Source organism: Salvia hispanica, chromosome 2 (genome assembly GCF_029641045.1).
Source record: "Salvia hispanica isolate PSC_SH4W2 chromosome 2, Shi_PSC_v1, whole genome shotgun sequence".
NCBI lineage: Eukaryota > Viridiplantae > Streptophyta > Magnoliopsida > Lamiales > Lamiaceae > Salvia > Salvia hispanica.
Genome location: NC_142693.1, coordinates 58966267 through 58986402, shown reverse-complemented (window position 1 = coordinate 58986402; position 20136 = coordinate 58966267). Strand labels below are relative to the sequence as shown.

Sequence of the window (20136 nt, the reverse complement as noted above, 5' to 3'; positions counted from 1 at the left end):
GGTGGAACGATTTTTGCAGAACACCCCATTTATAGAATTTAGCCCTATAGTTATGGTTGCATATGCCTTTTCCTATAAAATCAGTAGCATGATTATGCTCAAGAATTACTATATTAATGTTATAATTTCTGGTATAATTACTACATAATCGTGGTATTATAGTATTTACCAGCTTTCTCTTCCCAATAGACACCATCGTTGATCATACAGCACACAGAAGCCTTAGAACAACAAAAACACAATTATCGATTTCTTAAATTCAAAATTTGTTATTAATAATAACTAATAATAAAAACGGACGGTAAAACAATGAAACGCACAATTGATTTGTGGTTTAAATATCCTTAAAAAAGAACTACTATCTCGTTGCAAATTAAATACTCCCATCACTCCACAAATTTTAAGAAATATAAATAGAAACATAATACAGTACATCTTATTTTTATATACTATCTACATTCATAAAAATATGATAAAATGCAAACTTATATATTGTACAAACTCAAAACTCCTCAACACAGCTTCAACACAGTTTCAATATAATATCAACACAATATAAAATTTCAAGATTTTAATGTCAACACAGTATCAACACAATATCAACACAATATTAACACAACATCAATCATTGACTACTGTTGAAATTCAGTTGACATTTTCCTGTTGATGCTTTTTTGTGATCTGTTGACATTTTTCAGTGGTCCAGATCATAGTTTTGAGTTTGTACAATATTTAGAGTTTTCATTTGATCACATTCCCATAAAAATAATTATATTTTTATTCTTTTTGGCCATCAACTAAAATTAGTATTTATCTATTTTATATAAATATAAATTTTCTATTTAATGAGTTTTCATTTTTTACTAACAATGTCACCAAGTAATTTTTAATGGAAGGGGTGATAATAGTTTTATAGTAAAATATAAGTATAATAAACTAGTGAAATATTGAATTTATTAAAAATAATAAAAATGTAAATAGGAACATTTAATTATGGATATTAAAAAGGACAATATAATCTATAATCTATCTAAAATGGAAGTTTTGGTGATATTTACAAGAATGCCATTTTGATTTAAATTTTATATATTTTTAAAATTTGTCAGTTTATAATCGTATTTGCATTATGTTGACTCATGTTAAGGAAATAAATTATCATAATTGCATAGCAGGAAGAGGAAATAAAAATTCCCATTTAGTGTTTCACGAGTAAAAGCATGATTAACTCTTTTAATGTTGGACAGTTACAAATATTGGCCTAAATGTAGTACACGATTTGATAGATTAAATTCATGCGGTTATCCAAATATTTAAGGGGTTTAATTGTTAGAAATGAATGTAATGGGATTATGGGACATGGCCATGGTGTCGTTTCTATACCTCTTGAATTACTATAAATAGTGGTATAGCGGTTGATAATGGTTTGGATGGATGATTGCAAAATGTCTTGCTGGTGCAGGTGCTGAAATTCTTGTCGCAACAAAGTTAAGAACTCGAACGCAGTGGTAAAGTCAAGAACTCGAACGCAGTGGTAGCACAGAAAGATGGCCTTCATGCCAGCACTTGCATCGCGGCTATTACGACTGGCCCGGTTGGCATAAGGAGTAGGATGCCGCGTGGATCATGAATCCATCGAGAAATGGAAACGGGATTGTTGTGTTGATCCTACAAATTGTGCAGTTTATATTTTTCAACATGAAATTGTTTAGTTGCATGTTTATTCTTTCGTGCGGTAATTAGAGTTTTATTTCTCAAGCTCAGAATCTTTATATATAGTTTTTCTCTTAGAAAAATTCATCCAGTTTCATTAGTAAAAGTTATGTGTATTATGGAACATATAATAGATGTTTTAAATTTTTTTATTTGCGTGTAGGATGCATGGAACTGCTCCAGTGTGTTCGACCTACCAGATTGTCACCTTACTTTGGATGCAGAATCGAAATGGAGTAAAATATTATTTTTACATTTGAGATGAGTATTGTTTATTTTATATTTCAAAGTACAAAATTTTTTAAATGACCTCAGAGTTTAGAGTTTAGGGAAGATATTCTTTTAAATTTATGACAACTAGATGAAATTTTGTTTAACATGTAATTCAAACAACTTTATTATAAAAACTTAAATTATCAATGATTTATCAAAATTATTATGCAAAACCTTCACACTACGGTGAGTTTAAGCTTTTCAAAATATGAAACAAAATTTATATTTATTGTTATCATGAAACAATATATTTATATTTATTGTTATCATGTTAAATTTCATATGAAACAACTTCATGGAGTAGTATTTATTTACTTTTACAGTTTGAACATTATAAATTTTGAGGTTAATTATTTCATATGGATAGTCTTTTAGTAATGAACTATATATGTTGTTAGGATAATGATAGCTCCTTCAATAGTATAAATCCAAAAATAATCTTATTAACATATGTGCTTTTATTATTTTTATTGTAAAATTATTTAATTTTTTGTTTTTAGTTGTCTAACAAAATGTTATGATAGGAGTATTTATTTATTTTAAAATTGCATATAATTGTATCGTTTCTCATTTTAGTTACCACGAGAAAATTAAATATTTCGTGTAACACGCGTGGGTGATACTAGTATATTTAATGACTAAGGATAGAGTAGTTGGTTAGCCTCCATTCGCTTCCTAGCTAATCACATCGATTGAAAATTTTAAATTATTATAATAATCTATTATCAGCATAGAAATTGTTTATTAAATGATAAATCGTGATGTAAATATAGGAAAGAAAATCAAATAGGAGTACAAGTATACAAGTATTAAGCACAATAAGTAACATGTTGTGATTCGTTCGCGATTCGACTTTTTGGGAATTTTGTTTGGAAACGAATGTTATTATGGTTGTGATTCAAAGTTCAACACATGCAATAACTTCAATATATGACTTGCTAATTTGTGGAAGTATGAATGCAGTGGAATGACAGTCGATCGGGGGCCTACTTTTATGATGTGTATGCAATAACTTGATTGATAGTCGTTGCGTATATGTGTGGATGACTTAGCATCACCATTGTAGATTTATAGTAGGGGCATTTGGCAGTAGCGTCTATAAATAATATAATCTTTTTTTCTAACTTTCTCTTACTTTACCAATTATCAATAATTTTCTTGTCATCCCAAATGTCTATATTTTTATCCATTGAGGGAGTAACATTTTTTATTAAATTAAATATGTTTTGGTACTGCTTTTAATTTATGATATTTTGCTATTTTTTTTAATCCAATATTTTTTTTTTCAGGGACTCTGTTCAATGTTAATAACAAGATATAGTTTACTCTATTATTATAGGTCACTAGACAATATAGGTCCCCACCATACTTATGAGTCTTTGTGAGCTATGCCTAATCTCTTGGATGTAGTCAGCTATGCAAATGCCTCACCAATTTCCTTTTGCTATATATGTTGATGAAATCTCATCAGATCCACATAGCAAAAAACAAAATATCACCGAACTAAACAGTTTCACTATCAATGGCGGAGGCAGCAACTAGGTATGCATTAGTTACCGGTGGGAACAAAGGAATCGGATTCGAGGTCTGTAAGCAGTTAGCTTCCAAAGGAATTACAGTGATATTAACTTCAAGGGATGAGAAGAGAGGCCTTGAAGCAGTGCAATCCCTCAAGGACTCTGGCCTCTCTGATTATGTGGTTTTTCATCAACTCAATGTTGTCGATTCTGCAAGCATCGCTGCTGCTGCCCAATTCCTCACCACAAAATATGGGAGGCTTGACATTTTGGTATCATTAACAATAAACAACATATATCTTCATATTCATTTTGAAAGCAATATAAGTACTATGTAGGTGAACAATGCAGGCAACTATGTCAAAAAATATTAGTCTTGTGACGTGTGTGACAAAGTAGGACATTAACTAATCGGACAAACAATATAAGTACTATGTACTAGGCAACTCTACCAACTCTACTCCTCTTATGATGTCAAGTCAACTCGTTAGCCTAGCGGGAGGTGAAATACAGATAAAATGCATAAAAATTAATGTCACCATATATATAAATTAGTTGGGTAAACTAAAAGGTACGCCCTCTGTTCGCGAATAGGAGTTTCATTATTCCATTTTATTCCGTTCATGAATAGGATTCTCGGTTCACTTTTACTATAAATGGTATATAGACCTTACATTTCATTCACATTTCATTTAAATTTAAATGAGACTCATATTCTCTTAATTTTTCACCCACCTTTTTTAATATTTATTAAAATTTGTGTTGAAAATAAATGAAACTACTACTTGCGAACCGAGGGAGTAATTCTGTATGGTTTACATTGGACACGAAATTTTACTCCAAATAAACACTTTTAAAGAGCTTAATTTATGGATCGGCCCGCTTCATGGATTACGATATGTCAAACAATATCATATATGAGGGAAGAATTCAACACAATGAAAGCATAATCGGCATCAATCATGGTAAAATCATATAAACGTGATGAATAGGAAGGTCGTTTTTTACTACCTTAGAGCATCCGCAATGGTCGGCTAGCGACCGGCTAGCCGATTCGTCGCGCTGGCCGATCGGCTAGCCGAACCATTGCAGTCGGCCAGCGCAAAATCGGCGAGCGGATCGGCGTGGGCTCGCCGATCGCTCGTCGCTGGCCGAAACGCTGGCCGATCGGCTAGCCGCCATTGTGGAGGCCCGATCGGCCAGCGCCGATTTTCGATTTTTTTTTTATTAAAATCATATATAAATGCGATTTTCGTTTTATTTTCATTTGCACCACTTGTTTTAACGAGTTTTCTCTCTCTCTAACTTTCTGTTCAAGAGCATCATCGAGCGATAGATCACGCAGGTGGTAGCGGTAGCGGTAGTGGTGGGGATCCTGAGGAGTACGAACGGAGGATGAACGAGGCTATGGAGGCCTACATGAACCGCGGGATGGAGCGGTACATGCGTATGGTGGAACAGCAGGCGATACCTCGCCCTCCACGAGTTGTCCACCACCGAGCAGTGATTGATCGGGATCACGCCGCTGCACATCAGCGGCTGTACGACGACTACTTTTCAGAGAACCCGCGGTTTCCCGCCAACATGTTCCGGCGGCGTTTCAGAATGCGCAGGGAGTTGTTTATGCGCATCGTTAGGGCATTGGAGCGTCAATATATGTGTTTCCGCTTCAGGCACGATGCGGCTGGCAGACCCGGCCACACCCCTATCCAAAAGTGCACGGCGGCAATCAGGCAGTTGGCCTACGGAGGCGCGGCAGACATGTGGGATGAGTACCTCCACATCGGTGAGACGTCAGCCCTGAAATGTCTGAAGGAGTTCTGTGGGGGCGTGATCAGCATTTTCGGTGAGCAGTACCTTCGAAGCCCTACTCCCGAAGATTGTCAGAATTTGATGCAGATGCACGGGGAGAAGCATGGGTTCCCCGGGATGTTAGGCAGCATAGACTGTATGCATTGGGAGTGGAAGAACTGTCCGACTGCCTGGAAGGGGGCCTACACGACCGGCTACAAGTCAAAGAACCCCACAATAATCCTCGAGGCTGTAGCTGATTACCGGCTGTGGATCTGGCATGCGTATTTTGGGGTAGCCGGGTCGAACAACGACCTCAACGTCCTGAACTCGTCTCCCCTCTTCAACGAGAAGTGCCAGGGCGTCGGTCCAGCCGTCTCATTCGTGGCCAACGGCAACCGGCATGATATGGGCTACTACTTGGCGGATGGGATATACCCTCGGTGGCCGGTCTTTGTGAAGACGATCCGACAAACAAGTGATGAAAAGAAGGCCTACTTTGCGCAACGACAGGAGTCGGCGCGCAAGGACGTGGAGCGCGCATTTGGTGTGCTCCAGTCTCGATGGGCGGCAATCAAGGGCCCAACGCGTTTGTGGGATGTCGGATGCGTTTCCGAGATAATGTACGCCTGCATTATCCTGCATAACATGATCGTCGAAGACGAAGGCGTACAACTGACTAGTTTGGTCAGTGACGATGAAGCTGGTCCAAGCCATGGAACGGCCACCCCTAGTGTACGACAGGGGTACCCCTCGATGAAGCCGGCCGACTCAAGGAATTTGCCAGCATGCGCCAAGTGGATGCTCATATTCAACTCCAAAAGGATATAATTGAAGAGTTGTGGGCACAGAGGATTGCACGGCGATAGTTTTTTTTCTTTATTATGCATGTAATTTTTTTTTATCTATGTAACTTTTTTAAATGCAATTAATGAATTTTCCCGTATATGTGTCGTAAATTTAATTCCGTATTTTAATCGTAATTTTAATTCCGTAAATGTAGTATATTTTGAATTGTTTTTATTGCGGCTGGCCTATGGCTGGCCTAAATCTGACGTGGCAGGTGGTTTTTTTAGTGTTGCTGACGTGGCAGATGGCTGGCCTATGGCTGGCCTAAGCACCATTGCGGATGCTCTTATGAAATGAAGGAGTCAATTAAACGAATCTGCGATGATATTATAGGGAGTAGAGACATTGGTCAGTGAAAGCGATTCTTGCGTATGATAGAGAATGAGTGGAGATTTGTTAACTGGACCGGGCTAACCCAGCCCAGTACAGATCAGGTTTGTATAGTCAGCCCAAGTCTAGCCCATTATATATGATGGGCCTGACTTAGGCTGAGTCCGAATTTATAAAATGAAACCCAGTCTAGCTCAATTCGCTTCATGATGGGCTGGGCCCATGCTGGCTCCGCCTCCATAATTTCATTTTAATTTTATGGAGTGTCTAAGATTTTTACTCATGAATACTGAGTTTCATTGTTTTATACTTCTTCCATCTTGCTGTATGTGATTGAATTTCCGATGTCCAATTGCAAGTGATTGATTTATATTTAAAGTGTTAAAGAAAGGAAAAAGAAAGTTGTTAGATGTTTAAAAGTAGGAAGATGTAAATAAAGTAAGAGAGATAAATGGTCATTGATTGTTTAAAAGTAGGAGACATGCAAAAAGTAGGAGAGAAAGAAATAGTTGTTGGGTTTTTAATTATTTCATAAATAAAAAATGAGTAAAAAAAAAAAGTGAACCATCTTCATTGGGACGGAGGAATACTTTATTCCCTCCACTAAACTTAATAAATACTCCCTCCGTCCCTTAAATTTTGTCACATTTTGACTTGACACGGATTTTAAGAAATGTAAAAGAAAGTGAGTTGAAAAAGTTAGTAGAATGTGAGTCCTACTTTTAAATATTAGTTTTACAATAAAATGTGAGTGACAATGAGTTAGTAGAATGTGGGGTCCACTACCAAATATGGTAAAAAGTAAAATGTGACAAATTTTATAGCACGGACGAGAATGGAAAAATGTGAAAAAATTTCAAGGACGGAGGGAATATAATTTTCTTAAATTACGTATAAAAAAATCAATCACTTATGGCAGGAAGGAGGAAAAGTTAATCACTTACCGCAGGAAGGATAGAAAGTTAATACTATTATTATTATTATTATTATTATTATTATTATTATTATTATTTTCTTAAATTACATGTAAAGAAAATCAATCACTTACAGTAGGAAGGAATCCCAGTGAAAGTTAATATTGATTATTATTAATAATCAATTCTGGAATTTAATTAAGAAACTTGGATATCATTATTTTTTATTAGTTCGTTCATTTTTGTGACACGTGTGTATTATTGGAATATATTGGTTTTTTTTTGCTTCTAAAAACATCTCCAAAGGAAGAGGTAAATGAGATGGTAAAGAAGAGAGATTCTAAACTAGGCTGCCAAGCTCTTTGTTCATCATAGGTTGAAGTAGTAGTGATTTAGTAGTAGTATTTATTTGCTCTAATTGCTTGTTCTTAACTTTTGGAGTTCTTTTGCACCAATCTCATTTTTAGCTATTGTTGCAGTTCTTGTTTAAAAAGCTAATTTCAAGTATAATTTCTCTAAGCGTTTGTTTATTTAATGCGCGTTAAGTTTAGCTCTTGTTTGATTTCCGGTTTTAGCTTGTTGTTTAGTTCTAGTGTTGGTTATGTTCAAAAAAGGAAATGTGATATCTTTTATGGGACAAATTAAAAAGGAAAGTATGACATCTATTATGGGACAAAGGGAGTAGTATTTTGGAAAGTGATAACTTATAAATCTTGTTGGATAGGTAGGGACACGTGCAAACGACACGCTTGCAAAAACCCCTATCTTTCAGTTATCTATGGGCTGAGATTAATTAATTAATTGACTAATTATCAATTATCACTACATGTATGCAAAATAAAATAAAAATCATAAATAAATCAGAAACAAAAACTATTGCTGAATGAAAAGGCAAAATCTATTGGACAAATATGGTTCAATCAAATGCATTGCAGCAGCAACAATTCTCAAAAAGTTTTGAAATATTTATAAATAGCTCTACCAAGAATTAAGGCTACATTTAAGACTTCATGTGAACTAATGTGAATTAATACCTCTAATTGCTGGCTGATCTCGTGGAGGTGAATTTGCCCGGATTGTGACGATCACTACAGTGAAAAATGGGGTGATTCTGAGATTGCATTTATGACTTCATGTGAACTAATTTTCTGAATGCAGGTCGTTTATGACTTCATGTGAACTAATGTGAATTAATATCTCATAAGGTCGTTTCTTGCTGCTCGCAATCCACCAATATCACATAATAAACATTTGTTGGAGTATTTATTGGGTCACTAGCATAACACAGGTGTTAATACTAGTAATACTAATTAGGGCTGGGGAAAAATACCGAAAAAATGATATATCGTTCGTATCGTATTGAAAAATATCGAAAAATTATCGAATTTTCGATATATCGTAATTTTCGATACGTATCGTAAGTTTTCGATACGATAACGATATGAATTTTCTTATATCGCGATATATCGTTTTATATTGAAAATACGATATATATCGAAAATTTTCGATATATCGATATTTTCGATATATATCGATATATATCAAAATTTTCGATATATATCAATATTTAACGATATATCGAATTTCGGTACGATATATCGAAATATCGATACGATAACGATATGAAATTTTTTTATATCGAAAATTCGATATATCGAAACTTTCGATACGATAACGATATGAAATTCTTTCATATCGATATTCTCGATACGATACACGATACAACGTTTTCGAGACGATATATCGTATCGACCCACCCCTAATACTAATAACACGATTATGTAGTGTCCATCGATCTGCCCACACTTATAAACAGAAATTATAACATTAATATTTTAACATATGATACTTATTTTATAGGAAAAGGCATTTGCATCATTTACCATTAATGGTGATGCCAAGTCTTCCACACAGCACTATCCATCAAGTAGCAACATCATACACATCCTTGTCATAAAAGAAGGCCCCCGACGGCCCTCCACAAGGCATCAGCGCCACCTTAACCACCCTCTGAGCAGCCTCCTCGGCGCTGATGGCGCCGAGATTGTCAGTTAAATCCGTTCTTGCAAAGCCAGGGCAAAGGCTGTTAATGATAAAATCAGTGTGCTTCTTAGCCAACACTTTTGTGTACGCATTCAAAGCCGCTTTAGAGACTTTATACGCTGCACCATGACTCAGCCACTTATTCTCTTCCAATCTCCCCTCTTTGAAATCAATGAGGAATTCTTGCACCACCTCATCAATGCTCTCTTCTGTCAGGCCCGCCTCGTTGCTCAACACAGCTTTTGCGCGCTTGTTCCGCAAGTGGTTAAGGTGGCCACTTATGGAGGAGGCATTGACAATAGTTGGTGAAGTAGATAATTGGAGAAGAGGGATGAAGGCTTCTGTCACTCTCTTTATACTGTAGAAGTTTGTCTGCATGCACTCTTCTGCAGCCTCATAGGTCTGGATCATAGTTCCACTTGCTTTCAGCTGCTGCAACGACGTCTCAGCCTTCGAGTTAGCAAAGACAGCCGCAGCAATTGCTTCTACCACCTCTTGAAGTATTGAAACACCTCCCTCCAGTCCTACTCCTTGAAGTATTGAAACATCCGCGAGTCTATGTGATAAGTAATGCTTGATGAGTCAATGACGACGGTTTGAGTTGTAGGATCAATGTTTGGACTTATTTTGAAGTGCACCTTGACTTGAAGTTCTAGGTCGATGAGTGATGGTTCATGAGAGTGGGAGATTTTGATTGGAAATGTTGAGGGTTTAGATTTTGTCATTCATGTCCTTACATGATTCTTTGTGATGAAAAACCTTTGTGAATTGAACTTTGAAATATAATGCTTTGAGTGATCTTGTTCGAGGGCGAGCAAGTAAATAAGTTTGGGGGTATTTGATGTGAATCAAATGATACTAATTATACTCCAAGTTTTCTCCTATTTTGTATATTTAAATCATCTATCAATTGATCATTAAGGTTTGATTACTATATATTAGTTGATAGATGTACATGTGGAGTAGGGTCTGATTGAAACTGTTCGTTGCCTATGAAGATGGTATCCAAATCCTTTTATCTTACCACCATTATCTTCGTCTTTAAAATAGCTTCGCGTGGGTATATTGCACGCCTCAATCGGAGCTCGGATGAAGAAGTTATGACCATTTGACGAAGGTTGCGCGAAGCAGTCAAAACCGGCAAAAACGCCCGGGTCGGGCGTTTTCAGCATTAAAAACGCCCGGGGACAGTGGAAACGCCCGGGTTGGCATCAAAAACGCCCGGGTTGGCACCATTTTGCCCGGTCGGGTGTTTTTCTCAAAAACTGCCGAATTTTAGGTTTCAAATTGGTTTCCGGGGCGGTTTTGGAAGATATTCAGACATATTCAGACACGAGAAAAGGGAGAGGAAAAGAGAGAAAGAGAGGAGGAAGAAGAAAAGGAAGAAATTCCGGCCAACATTCCGACGATCCATCTCCAAATCCCAATTCCACTCAACGAGAGCATGTTTCCTATGGATTTTGTTGCAAATTCCACCATGTGTTTAGGCTAAACTCTCTATGTTGCTCCAAGTTGTAATCTAGGCTTTGTATGGATGTTTCTACACCTTTGAACTCATGTGTTTGTTACTAACAATGTGCTTAATGTTTATACACTATGTTTTTGGCTAATAATGTAGTGTTGTTCTTTCCTTTGCTATTGTCTCTTTAACGTAGTTTAGGAATGATTGATTGTTGGTATGCTATCGAATTAGAATTGTTCAGAGGATAATTTGATAGTGGATTAAGTAGGTGATTATAGTAGATGTTTATTTCTCTAGCGCTTCCGCAAGAGTTTATAGACATTGAAGATTGGTTCATAGGTTATGTGTTCAGCTAATTGTGAACTACTCATTGTGTACATGTTCAGTGTATGTGATTAGGTTGATGTTTTAATCCCTTCATATGTTTCGTTGATAAAGGTGTAGAACAATACAAGCCAAGTGAGTAACTTCGAGTGGCATATTTTCTCATTTGAATAGTCTCTTTCGTTTGTTAACTTGTAGTTTTACTTGTCATTAACTTTCAGAAATAAAAAAAAATCAAATCATTGTATGCTTTTATATGTTCTTAAGTGTAAACAATCTTTACCTCCCTGTGGATCGACACTTGAAATACTACTACGACGCTGTAATCTTGCAGTATCGTAGTATTATTAGAGTTAATTAATTAAACTTGATATCCTGTGTGCACTGAATTAGGTACTCTAAAATACGCATCAGCTTGACTGGCCAGTCTATGGAAATAATTTTTGTGATACTCGTGATATTCTCTTATAACTGCTTAAAACTCGAGTTCACTATGGTAAGGGTGGCATAACTTATAAAATGATTTGGCAACGAGTTCACTGAGTATTTCAAAATACTCAGCCCTTCATGTGTTTTCCTTATGTGCAGGTTGAACGACGACGAGCGGTGGCGGGTGTTGAGCATGTTAACTAATTAAAATGGATGTTTTGAACTTCAAGCGTAGTTGTGTCTTCATACATAGCTTCACTTTCTCTTGGCCGTTTTCCGCTCAATTTTCTTTGAAACACTTTAACATTATCTGGATATTTTGCACTTTTCCTTTCGGTTTAGAGGCTTTAGACTTCTTGTGGTATTTCTTGGAAACTATGTCAAACTCTTGAGATTTTTTATCGTAATTTATGGTACCTTTCTTTTACTTATTAAAGTTTCTAGGTTAAGATGTTGATTTATTGCTCTAATAGTCCCTTTAAATACTTTGGTCAAAACTCTTTTGAAACCCTAGCCTACGTTAAATTCTTTTAAGTCCGTTTTGGTAGCAGTCGCCGCATTTATTGTACCCTAGAAGGGCGGGCTGTTACAATTAGACTCCCAAAAATCGTCACCACTACACATTGCAGCAGCAGAAGGGCACGTCGAGATCTGCCAAAAGTTGTTACCAGTAGGCGCCCCCGAGACTTGCTTTTGGCGAGACAGTCATGATATGAACCCGCTTCATGTTGCAGCCATGAAAGGGCGTGTTGAGGTATTAGTATATTTTCTTCAAGTGAGCCCTTTCCCTGCTATGGAGAGGCTGCGCACCGGAGGGACTGTGCTGCACTTATGCGTGAAACACGGTCAACTTGCAGCATTAAATTGGGAGAGTTTGTGTATGCAACTGATGAGAATGGGGAGACAATATTGCATTTGGCTGTGAGGTGCAATCAACTTGAGGTAACATCTCTTCCATGTCTATCATTTTATTGTATGCACGCATACCCACATTGTACACCGTGTTTTCTTATACAATTGATGATGGTATTAATTATTTTATCAAAATCACAGACTACAAAATATTTGGTGGAAAACAAGAAAATAGAGAAGAGAACTCATAATTCTATGGGTAAAACACCGTTAGATATCTTAGACGAGAGCCCTCCTGGCACAACTAGAAGCTGAGAATCATTGATCAGTTTTATGGTACCTTCCAAATTGACAAAAACGACGATGGCGGTGGCAGTGCTGATAGCAACAGTTGCATTCCAGACGACCGTCAACCCACCAGGTGGAAGGTGGCAGGATGACACATCAGCACATAAGGCTGGTGATGCCATATTAGCATATAATCATCCCAAAGATTTTGAAACTTTGATATCAGCTAACACCTTAGCATTCTTTTCATCCATCGTCACAATTTTCCTCATTGTCAGTGGATGGGCCATGATTAACCGTTTTTTCACGTTTTTTGTCTGGTCTTCTGCGTTTGTGTCACTGATTGCTGTCACAATGAGTCTCGAAGCATCGAAAATGTTGATCACTAGTAACGGAAAATCACTCGAGATCAATAGTTGGAGTTTTGTAATAATATTCTATACGATGTTTCTAATTGTTATATTCGGAGGGTGCTTTTTCGATGTGCTACAGTGGTACTTGTACTGGAAGCCAAAACCACGGCGGCAGGAATTGCTTACAACCGGTTCTGTATTTCATCGCTTCTTTTATTGGATTTTTCTACGTTTGGATGCATGGTGTGTTTATGTTAGAAGTTAGAGGAAAACAAAGTTCATTATCAGCAATGATCAAGTACGAAACCGAAGCTACAAATCAACTTACCAAAATAAGTTGTAGGATATAGTATGTATTATTGCGTTTAATCCTCTTTTTGTAATAACACAGCAAAATGTAATCAACCGTTTGTGCTCAATCTCAATGCAATGTTTATAATATCTTGCATTTCTTTCTACCTCTTGATCCATGGATAATATAGTTTGACACCTAAAATGTTAGACATTTTATGTATAAAGATTTTAATTACTCTATTTAGTGTTGTAAATAGAATCGAAATGTAGTTTGACCGGCCGATTTGCCACTATATCTCCAATGCTTTATGGGATAGCGCTTCGATTGGGCAGCCGGTTGCAACACCTGATCGGGTGTCTTAGCAGCAGTGTAGAAGATGTCTCCAAGCTTGTTTCAACTCCATTCTTTCACTCCATTCCACTTTCTAAAAAACATCTGTATACTCTAGGGTCCTTATTTGAAATGATAGAACAGAATGGGGGGAATGAGATGTAGGGTCCGTTTGGTATACGGAATTGGAATTGAATTGGAATTGGAAGGAATTGAATTGGAATTCAGTTCCAAATCCTTTGTTTGGCAAAATGAAATAATTAATATGGAATTGAATTTAAAAAATTGAATGTGAGTGTGTTGTGTGTGTATGTGTGTGAATGTGTGTGTGCATGTGTGTAAGAATTATACATTGTGTGTGTAATTTAATAAAAATATTTGGAATTCTACTACTTTTGATATGAAATTCAAATTGTGGAATTGGAGGATTTGGAATTGTAATTCAATTCTAAATCCAAAAATTTTTATGATATCAAACACTAGATTTGGAATTGAAGGCTCCAATTCTAATTCCACACCTCCAATTTCATATACCAAACACAGCCGTATTTCTATTTCGATTCCATTTCTACAATTTTAAGAGAAAAATAACCCTTGGGGTTGAAATGATATTTTGGTCCCAAAAAAGTGCAAAAATTCTTCCGTTAATATTGATTGAAAATTCAGAGTCGTGGGACATATTTTTAAAAAAATAAGAGCCCCAAATTATATTATAAACAAAATTTGAGAATTAAAAGTTTTGTTTTTCTCTATAATAAAAGTATGATTAATATTTTTATATTTTTATTTACGTTACTACAACAATTTTTGCAATATCTATCGTTGGTATAACCTATAGGATACCTCCTCAACCAATTTACTCGCCTGATTTTAATGGATGTTCTTATGTGTTTTTGTGAGCTATGTATGTGTAGAAAAACTTAAAAGAGGATTCATACGATCCAACTACAAATATTAAGGAGAAGAAAAAGATCTTTATTGATAATAGCTTCATTAAACTGCAGAATACAGGAAGCTAGCTATTTATATCGAAACCTGCTATACACTTTTTTTTTTTTTGCTAAGATCCACAAGCTCTATGCTTGACTAATCTATGACTAACTCCTCGATCTCATCTAATTGCTGACTAGATGCTGAGTCATTCAGCTGACTAGATGCTGACTCAGCTCACACACACATTCCTCATTGCTTCGGCTTTCATCACTGCATTCTTCATGTTTCATGCACATGTACTTTATCAGATCACCATGTTTCACAGCATGGGCTCGCCTTATCTTTTTGACTGTTGTATTCAGATACACATTATTGCCTCACCCACCTTCCTTTAGCAACATATGATGATGAAATCTAAAAATGGCTATCATTACTGAAGGAATTATTCACATGGCTATAATTACACAGATATAGGTTCAGTCTAAAATTATGACTTTTTGTAAGATATGAATAGGCTGCCCTTATCTTTAATTTGACTATTGTGTTGTATTATTGCCTCACCCACGTTTCCTTTTGCTACATATATAGTAAGTATTCTTGTTTCGGAAATCTTATCAGAGCCACAAAGCAAAAGCAATATTAATCAGATCGAATTACTAACTAACCTCACTATCAATGGCGGATGCAGGTGTGAGGTATGCATTAGTCACAGGTGGGAACAAAGGAATCGGATTGGAGATCTGTAAGCAGTTAGCTTCCAAAGGAATTAAGGTGATATTAACTTCAAGGGATGAGAAGAGAGGCCTTGAAGCAGTGGAAACCCTTAACCACTCTGGCCTCTCTCATCATGTCGATTTTCTTCAACTCAATGTTGCCGACTCTGCAAGCATCGCTGTTGCTGCCCAATTCCTTACCACAAAATATGGGAGGCTTGACATTCTGGTATCAATACATATCTCATCTTCAACTTCCCACCATTAGGCTAACTTATCAAAGCAATTGTTGTGAAGGTGAACAATGCAGGAATACTAGGAGCAGAATTGGAGGGAGATGTTTCTATTCTTCAAGAGCTAGTACAAGCAAATGCTGCTACAGTCTTTACTAGCTCAGAGGTTGAGACGCCGCTGCACCTGAAAGCGAAAGGAACTATGATCCAGACATACGAGGCTGGAGAAAAGTGCATAAACACAAACTACTACGGTGTAAAGAGAGTGACAGAAGCCCTCATTCCTCTCCTCCAACTATCTGATTCACCGACTATCGTCAATGTTTCCTCCATCTTAGGCCACCTTCGTCTCTTGAGGAACGAGCGTGCAAAAGCTATGCTGAGCAACGAGGCGGGCCTGACCGAAGAGGGCGTGGATGCGGTGGTTCGAGAGTTCCTCAGCGACTTCAAAGAGGGGAGATTGGAGGAGAGCAAGTGGCCGAGTCATGGTGCGGCCTATAAAGTGTCTAAAGCGGCTTTGAATGCGCACACAAAAGTGTTGGCTAAGAAGCACGCTGATTTCGTCATCAACAGCCTCTGTCCTGGCTTTGCGAGAACGGATATTACTAGCAGTCTCGGTGCCATTAGCGCCGAGGAGGCCGGTGGGAGGGTGGTTAAGGTGGCGCTGCTGCCTCGTGGAGGGCCGACGGGTGGATACTTTATTGACAAGGATTTGTATGGTATTGCTACTTGATGGATAGTCATTGTATGTATGTGTGGAATTCTTGCAATCACCACTATAGTTATGGTTGCGTATGCCTTTTCCTATAAAATAAGTAGCATGATATGCTCAAGAATTACTCCCTCCGTCCGCGAATAGGAGTCCCAGTTGAGTTAGGTGTGGGCTTTAAAAAAAATTTGAGTGTAATAATTTAAGTGTGTGATAGTAAAATGTGGGACTCATTTATATTATTATTTGCAATAAAAGTGGATTAAAATTAATTGCAGCTTCTAAATTAAGGGAAAAGTTAGGTCATTTTTTATACTCCCAAGATAAAATGTCTAACCGGGACTCCTAATGGCGGACGGATGAAAATAGCCAACCGAGACTCTTATTCGCGGACGAAGGGAGTACTATATTAATGTTATAATTTCTGTTATAATTACTACATAATCGTGGTATTAGTATTAGATCCAAGCACGTGTCTTATTTACCAGCTTTCTCTTCCCAATAGACACCAATCCATCATTGATCATACAGCACACAGAAGGAACTACGCTCTCGTTGCAAACTAAATACTCCCATCACTTTACCTCTCCACAAATTTTAAGAAATATAAATAAAAAAATTAAGAAATACATCTTTTTTTTATATACTAGCTACATTCATAAAAATAATTATCTTTTTATTCATTTTGGCCATCAAATAAAATTTGTATTTATCTATTTTATATAAATATAATTTTTCTTTTTAACGAGTTCGATCTCATTTTTTACTAACAATACTGAAAACTCATGTCACCAAGTTATTTTTAATGGACGAGGTAATAATAGTTTGATAGTAAAATATAAATAGAATAAACTAGTGAAATATAGAATTTATTAAAAATAATAAACATGTAAATAGGAACATTTACAATTAAAATGACAATATAAGATATTTAATGACAAAGAATAGAGTAGTTAGTTAGGTCATCCGCATCTCTGTCTCTTATCCGTCTCTTAATCATCTCATCTCTTCATTATTTATGGGCTCCACTGTACTTTTCAGCCCATCTCTTAACTAAGGGACAACACGTGCATACCTCCTATCTCTTAATAATCTCATCCCTTAACTATTCATTCAATTTCATTTTTAATTTTTATTTCCAACAAATTCAATTAATAAAAACACACTTCATTAAATAAAATAAAATTACAATTTAAAATCATAAAAAAATAAAATAAAACATAATTAAAATCCTTAAAAAATTAAAAAATACATAATTTACGCTCACTCTCTCTAAATTCAAAATCTCAAAACTCAAAGAAGTAGAAGGAGTTCTCTAATGACGATCATATGCGTCTACCAGTTGCCAAATTTTGCCCAAATGTGCTCCATTAGATCCTCCTGGAGTTGGGCGTGGGCGGTAGAATCACGTGTCCTTGCCCGAACACACAGCCGCTCTTGCAAAGACGGATGCACTCCACTGCGAGGCGGACTACTTGCGGTAGAGCTTCCCAGGTTTCAGGTTCGTACCAATTTCCCGCCCCAGGTCCTTCATTGGCGACAATCATGTTATGCAAGATTATGCACGTATACATGATGTCGACCATATTCTCCATAAACCACGTACGAGTGATGCACTATTTTTTTAGCACTAAATAAACCTACAAGTACATAGAGTATATATATTATAGCTAAAGGTCAGTACCAAATATCGAACACGGGGAAAACAAACACAGACTGTCTATCTTCTACTAAGACTCAATTACTATTGTAAAATCGAAATATTTTGAAAACTTTTGAAAACAAAAAATAATAGATAGCAAATAACAACTAATTGCAAATAAATCACATAGATAAAATATAGAGATAAGGGGAATTCTAGGGATGTGCGTTCACAATTATGGTTATACAAATTCCACACTACAATACCCTAGCACAGTTATTGCTTTGATAGAACGAGTCACCTAGCTTATGCTCACGCTATACAAACGTTGATTACAATATTAGGGTTCTCAATCCTAACACGTAACTCCAAAAAACTCCTAAGACCCTTGAAAAGCCTTCATTCTCAATTAACAGTGTCGTTTTAAGGGAAGCTAACTGTAGCGTCTACTAAGTGGATCTACTCTGAAAATTTCTCATATTTTTCCATTTCTGCCCGTCCTACAAAATTTGTCACATTTCACTTTTTACCATAATTTGTAGTGGACCACATTCTACTAACTCATTCTCACTCACATTTTATAGTAAAACTAATATTTAAAAGTAGGACTCACATTCATTCTACTAATTTTTTCAACCCACTTTCTTTTACATTTCTTAAAATCCGTGTTAGGTCAAAATGTGACAAAATTTAAGGGACGAAGGGAATATTTATTAAGTTTAGTGGAGAGAATAAAGTATTCCTTCGTCCCACTGAAGATGACTAACTTTCTTTTTCCGTCCGTCCTAACTAAGATGACTCCTTTTTTATTTATGAAATAATTAAAATACTCATCTCATATTTTTAAACACCCAACAACGTTTTTTTTCTCTCTTGTCTCCTCCTTTTCTGTCTCTCCTACTTTTAAATAATCAACAACCATTTATCTCTCTTACTTTATTTATCTCTTCCTATTTTTAAACATCTAACAAATTTCTTTTTTCCTTCTTTAACACTTTAAAAATAAATCAATCACTTGCAATTGGACATCTCCTAATGAAAATTCAATCACCTACGATGAGATGGAAGAAATATAAAACAATGAAACTCACTATTCATGTGTAAAAAACTTAGAAACTCCATAAAATTAAGGCAAAACACATCCTTAGGTCCTTGTACTTTAATTGTTTATTTCAGTAGGTCCTTATACAATTTTTTCGTTTTAATTAGTCCGTGTACTTTTATATTTGGTATATTTCAATCCTTATTTAACGGAACCGTTAACTTTTCCGTTATAATTGGAAAATATAAACATAACATGAATATAAATTAATACTCCACTCCGGATTGTGCCTATTCATCTCAATGAGTCACTGTTTGCACTTTCCAGTAAAATGGCGTCTTCCTCTATCTCCTCATCCTCACTCTCCACTCTCCGAAAATCCATCGCCATTGCTAATTGCACCCCCAATTCCAACTTTCCTTCAATCTCATTCCCAAATTTTCAGCAAAAAATCCTACCACAAACCCTAACCATTCATCACAAACACCTGACGCACTCCTCCACCACCTCCACCGCCGTCCCCGCCGTATCTCCACCGCGATCCCTCAAATCCCGCCTCAAGAACGGCGAGACTCTGTACGGCATCTTCCTCCTCACCTTCTCTCCTACGCTCGCCGAAATCGCAGGTCTCGCCGGCAACGACATCGCCGTGGTGGACTAGGAGCATGGCCACGGCGGAATCTCCGACGCCCTAAATCTAGGCCCGCAGGGCATCATGTTCCCGATGATCAACAGCCCGAAATCGGCTCGGAAGGCCGTGTCGTACTGCCGGTTCCCACTCAACGGCGTGCGCGGGTCGGACTACGGGATCGACGAGAGGTGTTTGAGTAATTTCGAGGAGGAGCTGCTGGTGATGTGCCAGGTGGAGTTGGAGGAGGGGTGAAGAAGATCAAGGAGATTGCGGCGGTGGAGGGAATGGAATATTTGTTGTTTGATGCGCCAAATAGTTCATTTATATTTATGTTATGTTAAATAATTAACATATGATGTGTTATTTTTAACGGAAAAGTTAACGGTTCCGTTAAATAAGGATTGAAATATACCGAATATAAAAGTACAAGGACTAATTAAAACGAAAAAATTGTATAAGGACCTACTGAAATA

General features: G+C 36.7%; 1 protein-coding gene and 1 pseudogene across 1 annotated transcript; one reads left to right on the top strand and one right to left on the bottom strand.

The window, feature by feature from the left end:
* Window positions 1-9307: 9307 nt before the first annotated feature.
* Window positions 9308-12964, bottom strand: LOC148932787 ((-)-isopiperitenone reductase pseudogene; annotated as a pseudogene).
* Window positions 12965-15291: 2327 nt separating this feature from the next.
* Window positions 15292-16587, top strand: LOC125222273 ((-)-isopiperitenone reductase-like). Its single transcript, XM_048124799.2, has 2 exons — window positions 15292-15635; window positions 15704-16587. The coding sequence occupies exons 1-2, from the start codon at window positions 15369-15371 to the stop codon at window positions 16370-16372; spliced, it is 936 nt and encodes a 311-aa protein (XP_047980756.1). The 5' UTR covers window positions 15292-15368; the 3' UTR covers window positions 16373-16587.
* The last annotated feature ends 3549 nt before the right edge of the window (window positions 16588-20136 follow it).

Coding starts and splice junctions, on each gene's coding strand:
- LOC125222273 (XM_048124799.2), top strand. CDS start 15,369: ATGGCGGATGCAGGTGTGAGGTATGCATTAGTCACAGGTGGGAACAAA. Junction 15,636..15,703: donor ATGGGAGGCTTGACATTCTG/GTATCAATACAT, acceptor ATTGTTGTGAAG/GTGAACAATGCAGGAATACT.